At 36.7% G+C, this 10,743-nt stretch overlaps 2 protein-coding genes across 2 annotated transcripts in view; one reads left to right on the top strand and one right to left on the bottom strand.

Moving 5' to 3' along the window:
* Positions 1 to 4,283, bottom strand: part of LOC107493299 (serine/threonine-protein kinase AFC1) — a gene marked incomplete in the record, with an annotated part of 4,446 nt that extends 163 nt beyond the window's left edge. Inside the window, 12 exon segments of the mRNA XM_016114397.3 lie at positions 1 to 337; positions 737 to 842; positions 931 to 1,028; positions 1,456 to 1,520; positions 1,623 to 1,779; positions 2,135 to 2,226; positions 2,454 to 2,568; positions 2,684 to 2,732; positions 2,817 to 2,970; positions 3,097 to 3,123; positions 3,407 to 3,581; positions 3,936 to 4,283. Coding sequence (XP_015969883.1) covers positions 176 to 337; positions 737 to 842; positions 931 to 1,028; positions 1,456 to 1,520; positions 1,623 to 1,779; positions 2,135 to 2,226; positions 2,454 to 2,568; positions 2,684 to 2,732; positions 2,817 to 2,970; positions 3,097 to 3,123; positions 3,407 to 3,581; positions 3,936 to 4,061 — 1,326 coding nt within the window.
* Positions 4,284 to 4,471: 188 nt separating this feature from the next.
* On the top strand, positions 4,472 to 7,543 carry LOC107493300 (diaminopimelate epimerase, chloroplastic). Its single transcript, XM_016114398.3, has 9 exons — positions 4,472 to 4,800; positions 4,877 to 5,044; positions 5,143 to 5,213; positions 5,392 to 5,449; positions 5,572 to 5,751; positions 6,119 to 6,203; positions 6,474 to 6,533; positions 6,674 to 6,747; positions 7,091 to 7,543. Exons 1-9 carry the CDS (start codon positions 4,531 to 4,533, stop codon positions 7,205 to 7,207), a joined length of 1,083 nt encoding a protein of 360 aa, XP_015969884.1. The 5' UTR covers positions 4,472 to 4,530; the 3' UTR covers positions 7,208 to 7,543.
* The last annotated feature ends 3,200 nt before the right edge of the window (positions 7,544 to 10,743 follow it).

Raw genomic sequence — 10,743 nt, 5'->3', positions numbered from 1 at the left:
GGGGGAGGGCCGAAGAAACGAAAGGAGACGACTAACACACAAAGAATGCATAGTACAAAAAGTGATGCAATCCACTTTTTCACTATACAGTGGAGCAATAAAATGACTCATAGTATTTGTGTTGATATTACCCTACATTCTCGGCAGTGTTTTCTTCTCCACACCATTTTGTCACTTATAATGAGTAACCATATCTTTTAGGATCTCCTGGCAAAAAGAAGGGATGTCTTAACGCTTCCCTTGCTCTAAGCCGCTCTACTGGTTCATACCGTAAAAGCCCTTGCAAGAGGTCAATCAAGTCACCGGCAGAATGATCAACGTGCTGCATTATAAGGTTCTGCAGAGGAATATTAGAGAAATAAACAGGTAAGGAACTGGATTAAAACTACTTGACACATTGTCACCATGGAAGAAAACTAGATGATATAATAATCATTAAGTTCCTTGGTTACAAGGGTAAGCAGAAGCTCTCAGTTGAAAAATTTGAAGCTATCACGTGTAGATGACAAATACTTTTGCATTAAGCATCTAATCAACTCAGCCTTTTTTGCACTGACCTAAATTTCATCCAAGTGTCGTCTACAGAATTATCTTTTTAAGGCAAAAAATGTAGCAAAACATGTGGCAGGTAGAAGAGGAAGACCACTAAGCCACGGAATCATCATATAAAACACGTACTATATATAATTATATGAAAGATGAATTAGGTATAGGCAAACCAGAGAGTTGGAATTACCGGTAATCGAGGCAATTTCCAAACTGCCCTCATGCTTTCTCTTGAAGTTGAACTATCAGGCCAACCCAAACGTGCACCCCTTCTAAAATACTTCTCGGCTCGACGACTGCAGTACCAGGCATTACATGAAAATCCACAGAAAGGTTGACGAGAAAAAATATTTCCAAGTTCAAAGAGAATCCAAAAGCTCTTACTCTGCCCTGACCACCATTTGGGGAGGCAGTGGCCCTAAAACTCGCTCCATCATGGCAAGATGTTCCAAGTTCTCATGCGTCTGGAAAAGTGCCTCACCCTGTTAATATAAAATGAAGAGGAACATTAGACAAGACCAAAAATAAACAAAAGTACATATATGGAAATCTGAAATAAAATAACCCAAGACACAAATTAAAGATCATAGAAAAGGTTTTTTGTTGATGGAAGTATAGCAACAAGAAATAAGAATATAATCTAGCCATTATAAATATCAACAGGCCTCAAGATCAAAAACCTGTTGGAAATAACATGTATATGTCATCAACACATGTTATAGGTACTAGCTACCCAATCCAAACTTCCAAGTGGTATGAATTGACCAATTAGAAAGTTATTTTGATCCCTTGACATACCATATAACATTTTCTAAGGTAGACAAAACATAGCATATCAAATTTTCTAGGCCAGCTATGGACAACTATTTTTAAACCTTTCCATAAAGGATTAGAGTGTTGACTACTTACTGTGCAAAGTTCAACTAATATGCAGCCTACACTCCAAAGGTCACAAGGATAATTCCATCCAAGACCTATAGAAAAAACAAGAGATAGTAAATACTAAATATAGATAGTAAATATAAGGTATGGTCACTGATCCAATAAGCATAAATTTCGCAAGGAACAAAAGTTACCTAAGATAACTTCTGGTGCACGATAATGTCTTGTTGACACTACATAACTATGATCTTGATGCTCAAATGTTGTACTCCCAAAATCAATGAGTTTAATGGAACTTGTCTTGGGAAGATTCTTGAAATAGGAGCCATCTTTTGTGGTCCGTGACAAAAACTTAAATGTCACAAATGAAGAACATGGCGACAAAAGAGAATGGATGTTAAATTTTGATCTTTGAGTTGTTGAGAACGAACAAGTGCAACAAAACTTCCATGAATACAAAAACTATCTTAACCAAAACTATCTTAACCAAAACTATCTTATAGATACTATCTTACCCAAAACTATCTTACAGAAACTAGCACAAGTGCCGATATTTTTTAGCAAGGAAAAAAAAAAATGCAACTACACAGTTCAAAAGTGAATTTGTTAACAACATTTGCCAGCACCTACACATTAGTTTCAGCAACTGACAATTGACAAAGAAAGTTGAATCAGCATAGTAGGATAATGACTGAAAAGAGGATACCTTATAATCTGGCACTTTGATAAATTCTGATGAGACAAGCAGAATATTCTCTGGCTTCAAATCAGTGTGAATCAAGCATAAATCATGCATAACTGCAGATATTAAGAATAAAATAAGAGTCTTAAAAGCATAAATATTTATTTTCTGTTAACTCAATAATAGTTTCACTTGTTTTCAAACATCAAGCTTAACTATCCGCATTCAATATTTATGAGCCATTACATGTGTCTTGAAAATTAACCTCCCAACAGAAAAGCAGCACAATATATGTATAAAATATATAATAATTTGGTAGTTGGTACAAGATATGTTCACACACATGCTACAGACTCCAAAAGTTGTCTGGCAAACTCCCGAACTAGATCAATGGGAAAAGAACGATAGCTGTTTTTGCGTAGAAAATCGTATAAGCTTGGTCCAAGCTTCTCAAATACCTGTTGAAACCATTTCAATAGATCCGCAAGTTTTTTAACTCACAGAATACTTAAACATGATGGAATAGATACTCCTGTCATATTAATCAAATTACAAGTATCAATAAATACTTACAATACAAATATGATTACGATAGTCAAACCAATTCCGTATTTGCACACAACTGCAAAGAACGAAACCACTTATACCACAATTACTTTTTAACATCTACAACCAATAATGGAAGAGAACCAGAATGAACTCTTACCGAGAACCAGAAACATCATGTTTGGCTAGCCTCATCAGCACATCAATTTCAGTCATTGCTGCCTCACGATACTTGATTAGGGAGCGAACAATTTTAATTGCCACAACTTCTTTCTTTTCATTGTCAAAACATTCCAAGACTTGACCAAATGTTCCTGAAGGACATTCAAGCATCCAAATTAGACCATAACATTTAGGAATAAAACAACTCCAAGAATAGGATTTTTTTAGTAAGCTTAAAAATCTTATCCCATAAAAAGAACCAGAATCTTGGATGCTACCTTCACCCATTTTACCAAGAATCCTGTCTGCAAACATAACAGAATCAATTTTAGTTAAGGACACATATGACCTAAGCATAAAGCTATACATAATAGCAAAAAATGACAAAAGAAAACAAATCTACCCAACAGAGATTCATTTGTTAAAATTAATCATTCAAAATCTCAGTTTAGATGAGTCATAAATAGAAACTTGGAAAGATGAAAAAAAAAAAAAGTAGGGAAGGCAGGAGGCTCTATGATACTAGACTTAACAAACAGAGCATTGCAAACCAATATACTTCATATTAAATGAGGATGAATCACCTACATCGTGGTGTCAAATTTTCACCCACGGCAAAAACATAGTGACCATCTTTATCATCAGGCCTCCAAGGGGGCGATCCATTTCGAGACGTTCCCCTATAAAACATGGATGATGAATAAACATGATTTGGAACAATGCCATTCCCAACCTCCTGGCTGCGATTTGAAGCTGGAAGAACCTGCAACCATTCACAGACCAATCAACCAAAAATTAAGCAAAAAAATGTTTCCATCATTTAAAATTATATGACTCCTATACACAACAATCAAGCCTAATGTTGCTTATAAATCAACCTAAACTTCATCCATATGAAATACACCAACTGTGATAATAATTAATAATTTCTATACACATTAATTGAGCTAAAAATGTCCAAACCAGAGGCAAATTTGTTTATTTAATTTTTAAAAAAAGTAAGCATCAAATTGATATACAAATCAATTCACTAGTATGAAATTACGAGCAATCAAGCATAGGGGAAATTACGAAAAAGATAAAGATGCCGAGAAGAAAGAATGAGATAAATGAAAACCTTGCAAGGAAGAGGAGGAGGAATAGGAGGCGGAGGAGGAGGCATGTCCCATGTTAAACGAGGTCTCTTCCTTGGCCTCTTGTCTATGCTCCTATGCGGAATCTCCATTATCCGCTGCGTCTCCATTTACCTGAGCATGAAGCTCTCGTCACGATATAGCATAAGAATTCTGAACTGAACTCGATTGTTTTCAGATCACGTCCGGATCAGAAAACACACCAAGTTGGGGAAATTCTGTTCCGAATAACCACCTAAAGTTGGATCGGATGAGAGAGAGAGAGAGAGAGAGAGAGAGATGGAGAATGGGTTCAGGCTTAACCGTGGTTAACAGAATGCTGAAGCGTTATCATCATTCATCAACGGAACCGATGGTTATGGATTTCGGCCAACATTATTTTCTTGAGGAACAACTTATACGGCCCATAAAAGCCCAATTTGAGGCCCAAATTATACAGCCCATAAAAGCCCAATAATACTGTAACCACTGTAATGGTAAAAAAAAAAAACAACGAATTCAAGTCGTTAAGTCAGATCGGGACAGCGATGAGGAGAGTCGAAGTCGAGCATTGCAGGAAGCAATCATCAGCGTTCAGCCATGGCCATAGCCGCTACCATTTCTCTTCCTATTACTTCTCCGACGCGCCGCCACAACAGTCTTCTTCGCCATTCTTCTTCCACCACGCTATCCGTTTTGGCCACTCCTCAACGCACTCTTAAATACACTAACCCTCGCATCGTCGCTTCTTCTTCTTCGATGAGCATCGATGCTCCCGTCAAAACCTCAACCAGTTCGTTTCTCGAGCGCAAGGAGTCCGGCTTCCTCCACTTCGCCAAGTACCACGGCCTCGGAAACGACTTCGTTTTGGTGAGCCATTCCGCCACGTCATCATTTCCCCAACCTTCTTTCCCCTTTATAACATTGCGTGTGGGTTTCTGAATAGATTGATAATAGAGACTCTTCGGAGCCAAAGATCACTGCTGAGAAAGCCGTTCAGCTCTGTGACCGTAACTTTGGCGTTGGTGCCGATGGAGTTATCTTTGTTCTTCCTGGAATCAATGGCACTGACTATACCATGAGAATTTTTAATTCTGATGGTAGTGAACCGGAGGTAATCAATAGACTCTTCTTTCTTTTATTATTATTTTTGTTATTAATTATCGATTGTTGATATTTTATTCACTTAAATTGGTACCTTTTTCTCGTTAGATGTGTGGCAATGGAGTGCGATGCTTTGCCAAATTTGTTTCTCAGCTTGAGAATTTACACGGCAGGCACAGGTAATACTCATTCTCTAATTACTCAGAAGATTTCACACTGTTTTGCTTGTTATAGCGAGTAGCCTGCGATATTGTGTGGATATCTGTAATGGTAGCGGACTTGTTATGAATGAATAGCTTGTTGAAAATATCGTATAACAATGTTTGTAAGGCTTTGTTGTTGTTTGTTTGTTTGCAGTTTTACCGTACACACTGGTGCTGGTCTCATTGTTCCCGAAATCGTAGAGGATGGGAACGTAAGTTGTTATTGAGCTAGTATTTGCAGTTTACTTATTTAGTGTTGTTGGTTGGTTTAGAATTGAAGGGTTTTGTTTTCAAACTTATCTGGTATTCATTCCTGTAGTACTAACTGTTTCAGGTCAGAGTTGATATGGGGGAGCCGATTCTTAAACCATCAGATGTTCCTACTAAGTTACCTGCAAATAAGGACGGTGCTGTTGTTAAAGCAAAACTAGATGTAGATGGAGTTACATGGAATGTCACTTGTGTTAGCATGGGAAATCCACACTGTATAACATTCAGTAATGAAGAAAGCCAGGTCTATACTTTTAACATACAATATATAATTGCATAGTTACAATTCCCATTTTTAATTATCTTCATTCTTCATGCATTTGTTTCTATCCAAAGGGATGAAGCTGTGTAAGATGGCAAAGAAGTACAAAAAAAACCCAATAAATGACCACTGCGATAATATTCTGTTACAGATGCATAGATATTCATTGGCACAATTGAATGTACAACCTTTTATTTCAAAATGAAGAAAGCTCCTTTGAAATTCTAGTATTTTTGTTTACTGGACCCTTTGGTTTAACACCTCGGGAGAAGCTTCTGTCTCTGTCAGAGCAGTGTGACAATAACTTTTAACAACTTTTTTCTTCTGTTTTGACTTCTATTTGCAACAGAATTTGCTTGTTGATGATTTGAAGCTAGCAGAAATTGGTCCAAAATTTGAAAATCATGAGGTGTTCCCTGCACGAACTAACACAGGTCAGATTGTCAATTTTCATGCTTAGAGTATGATTGTCAACACTCTGTATTATGTTTATACTGTGTGCACCTCTTCAATCTTTTATTTCTTACACTAGTGCCTCAATAATATTGTGCTGCTGCCTTGTCCTGTACCCCAAATTTTCAACCTCCATGTTTTGACTCATTGAGCTTGATCTAAAGGGCCCAAATGGTTATCATTTAATCCTATTGCAATTCTGCACTCTCATTGCGATAACATGGAATGATCTCATGAGTTTTAACGTGCAGAGTTTGTACAAGTTCTGTCTAATTCTCACCTGAAGATGTGTGTTTGGGAGCGTGGAGCAGGTTAGAACATCTATATGCTTGTTCATGTCAAAGTTGAATCATGTGTGGTCTGCATATCAAATATTTATATGGGAGAACTTAACTCTTGCGGTTTTGCTTTCTTTTTCTTTTTTTTTCTTCTGCAAATTGTTTATATGCAGGTGCAACTCTAGCCTGTGGAACTGGAGCTTGTGCCACAGTTGTTGCAGCAGTTCTTGAGGGTCGAGCTGGGAGGGTATGTTCATGTTTTATTTTGATTTCTTTCAATAAAATATTTTTTTCTTCGTCAAAAGCTGTCTCAGATTATAAGCTGTTTTTAAACACAAAATAAAATAATCTAGGAAGACATACTGAGTTTTATATTTATCCTGCAACAAGAAGGAAAATGAATTTTCATTAAGGTTGTGTTCGACTGTTCGGATAGAGCATTTTAAAATATTGGGGAATTTAGAACCCTAGTCAATCAAAATACCACATTTTAATTCCCTTAAATTTGAAATAACTTTCTTTGGATGAAACAATATCCAATTAGGATAGATGTTATTATTTTTGTTTTCTAATATGTGAAATTGTTACAGAATTGCACGGTTGATCTACCTGGAGGGCCTTTGCTGATTGAGTGGAAGGAGGAAGATAATCATATTTATATGACAGGCTCAGCAGACCTTGTGTTTTATGGATCTTTGCCCCTTTGATATGCTTGCGCAATTGCCCCATAAATGATATTGTTAAACTCAATCCTCTGTTAATTACCAATTATGGAATAAATTATATATTAGAGGTGCAAACTTCAATTTTGTTTGGTCGACAGGTTTAATAGGTTGAATGACTGTTTTTTATGTTGTACTATGTGTACATTAGATTAGATAACAATGAGTTGTGAGAAATGTTTATCAATTCCAAACACCAGGAGATGGGAGCTTTTATGGTGCCGAATGCCGAAGAAGAAAAACATCTTTATGTGAGGAACTTTGAGTTTAATTTCATGGGTTAATGGTGAAATTAGTTCATAAGGTAAGATATTTTTTAAATGTCTCAAATTTTTCAATTAAATTGGTCTATCAAAAATTAAAAATTAATTCTATTTGTTCTTCAGTTACTTTATTAACAATTATGGTCAATGATTGATGTAAAATGTTAATTGAATACATATATAATACTTGACATGTCTAATTAAATATTAATTAAATATGTTTGTAAAAATCTATTAATTTTGTTCTTTATCCTAATTACTTAAATTCTATCTCTAATATGATTTAATATGATTTAGCAACTAAATTGATAGATTTTTATATGGAAAAGTTTTACATCTATTTAAAAATTATATGGATTTTATCCAAGTACACACGTGTTTTCTCTCACCCAAACTCAAGTTTGTTTTACATGTGTCTCATATAATGTATATAACGTAATTCTTCTTTTGTATGATCCATCTTTCTCAATGTAAACCTTTCTATATAACGTAATTCAAGTACCTTCTTTTTCTTTTCCGTTTCTTTTTTGGTTCTTCTTCTTCTTCCTCTTTTCCTTCTTCTTCTTCAACCTAATTAAACTTATTGTGCTTTTTTGTTCGCGTTTTTCTTCTCTGTATTATGGATCTGAATTGACTTTAACGTAATTAGCTTTGTTGTTGTTCTTCGTTTTTTTCTTTGATCGGCACTTTTGAATTGAAACTATTAATAAATCTACTTCAAATCAGTTGAATGAGTGCAATTTGGATAATTCTTGCGAAACGTAGCAATTTGATGAGGTTTGGATTATTGAATTTTGAATCGAATTCAATTGAATGCAATTGCTAATTTTATTTGAAGTGAATTGAATGGACTGAGGTGATCTATATCTGAATTGAATTGATAATATGTAACTATGAGTAACTGTGAGTAAGTGTGAGTAACTATGAGTAACTATAGAGTTGTTTCACCATGTCCATGTGTTCGGTTCGGTATGCAGAAAGAAGTAAAAAAAAATTAGACGAATATATTTTGTTCTGTTCCCTAAGCACTATATAATTGTTTCACTGTAATTATGTTTTCGGTTCACCATAATTAAGATTTCGGTTCACCATGCAGACCAGCTATGTTGTGGATGAAAAATTTGTCCCAAAGGTAGGAATGATTTTCAAGACACTAGAAGAAGCTGGAAAGTTCTACAAACATTATTCCAAACTTGCCGATTTTTCTACGAAAATAAGGAACACGACTCGGGATGGAGACAAGATTAAGAATCAACTAATTGTATGCACCAGAGAGGGGAGGTGGAAATCCAAGATATCTCCAACTTTGAAGACAAACTCTTCAGCTGGGTTAAATTGTCTGGTTACGTACACATAATGAAGGATGTTGGTCTTTGGACAATTTTCAAAGTTGTTTTGAATCACTCACATCCTTGTTGTCCAGACCAGACTGAGATGCTCAAACAACATAGGGAGCTTAGCATGTTTGTGCGTCGCACCATCGAAACCAACGATGAAGCCGGAATCAGACCGAACAAACTTACCAATCAATTATGGCAGCAGCTGGTAGCCACCGTCAAGTAGGTTTTACTGAAAAAGATGTCAGGAATTACATCACAAGGGAAGTACGGAATATTTTCGAAGAAGACGATGCCAAAGAATTTGGGAAGTACCTAGTAAGAATGAAAGAGAAGAACCAAAATTTCTTCTTTGAGCTCAACCTTGAAGGCGATCATTGCATTAAACATGCATTCTGGGCCGATGCAAGAAGCAGGGCTGCATTTGAATATTTCGGAGACGTGGTTTCATTTGACACCACGTATAACACAAACATGTATTCGGTTCATTCAAATATATTTTGACGTTCAATGCATGTATATATTTCAGTTCACCACAGTTTGCTTGTTATTTATGCAGGTACAATTTGGTTTTAGGTTCTTTTGTGGGCGTGAATTACCACGGCCAGTCAACACTCGTCGGATGCGCGCTGATGAAAAATGAGGACATCCAATCATTCAAAAGGCTATTTGAGTGTTGGCTACGTTGCATGGGAGGGAAGGCACCAAAATTTAGTCTTACCGATCAATGCGCATCGATTCAAAGGGCAATTGAGCTGTGCATGTCAACAATAATTCACCGTTGGTGCATCTGGCACATTATGAAGAAGATCCCAAGCAAATTAAACAGCTACAAGGGACACAACGAAATTGAACAAGAGATGAGCTATGTTGTTTGGAATTCGTACACAAAAGAAGCATGTGACAAAAACTAGATCAATTTCCTCAGAAAGTACAGTCTCGGAGGCAACAAGTGGCTTTCAGGTAATTGAGATTTCAATTCGAACTATTTTCCTGCTCATATCTTTTTTTCTCAAAGCATGCACTGTTTTCGGTTCAACACACCTTATGGGTTCGATTTGTTTTGCAGAGCTGTACGAGGATTGGCATATATGGATTCCAATTTACTTGGATCACCACTTCTGGGCCGGGATGAGAAGCACACAAAGGAGCGAGAGCATTGGTGCACGAAATCACAATCACACTTTTGCAATTCCGCACAACTAACCAGCAAGTGCACTGGGTCGTCCAAGTAATACCTTACGTGAGTAAGGGTCGATCCCACGGAGATTGTCGGCTTGAAGCAAGCTATGGTTATCTTATAACTCTTAGTCAGGATATCAATAATTCTCAGATTTGGTTGTAAAAAGTAAAAGAACATGAAATAAATACTTGTTTTGCAGTAATGGAGAACAGGTTGAGGTTTTGGAGATACTCCATCTTCTGAATCTCTGCTTTCCTACTGTCTTCTTCTTCATGCACGCAAGGATCCTTCCATGGCAAGCTGTATGTTGGGTTTCACCGTTGTCAATGGCTACCTCCCGTCCTCTCAGTGAAAATGTTCAACGCGCTCTGTCACAGCACGGCTAATCATCTGTCGGTTCTCGATCATGTCGGAATAGGATCCATTGATCCTTTTGCGTCTGTCACTAACGCCCCACAATCGCGAGTTTGAAGCTCGTCACAGTCATTCAATCCCTAAATCCTACTAAGAATACCACAGACAAGGTTTAGACCTTCTGGATTCTCAAGAATGGCCACCAATGGGTTCTAGCTTATACCACGAAGATTCTGCTTAAGGAATCCAAGAGATACACACTCAATTGAAGGTAGAACGGAGGTGGTTGTCAGGCACACGTTCATAGGTGAGAATGATGATGAGTGTCACGGATCATCACATTCATCAGGTTGAAGAACAAGTGGTATCTTAGAATAGAAGCAA

The sequence above is a fragment of the Arachis duranensis genome, chromosome 6 (genome assembly GCF_000817695.3).
Source record: "Arachis duranensis cultivar V14167 chromosome 6, aradu.V14167.gnm2.J7QH, whole genome shotgun sequence".
Classification (NCBI taxonomy): Eukaryota; Viridiplantae; Streptophyta; class Magnoliopsida; order Fabales; family Fabaceae; genus Arachis; species Arachis duranensis.
This window is presented reverse-complemented; position numbering and strand designations above follow the sequence as displayed.

Excerpts from the sequence above, each read along its gene's own strand:
- LOC107493300 (XM_016114398.3), top strand. The coding sequence starts at position 4,531 with ATGGCCATAGCCGCTACCATTTCTCTTCCTATTACTTCTCCGACGCGC. Across the intron at positions 5,045-5,142 it reads CTGATGGTAGTGAACCGGAG|ATGTGTGGCAATGGAGTGCG; the intron begins GTAATCAATAGA and ends TTTTCTCGTTAG. Across the intron at positions 5,450-5,571 it reads AAATCGTAGAGGATGGGAAC|GTCAGAGTTGATATGGGGGA; the intron begins GTAAGTTGTTAT and ends TAACTGTTTCAG.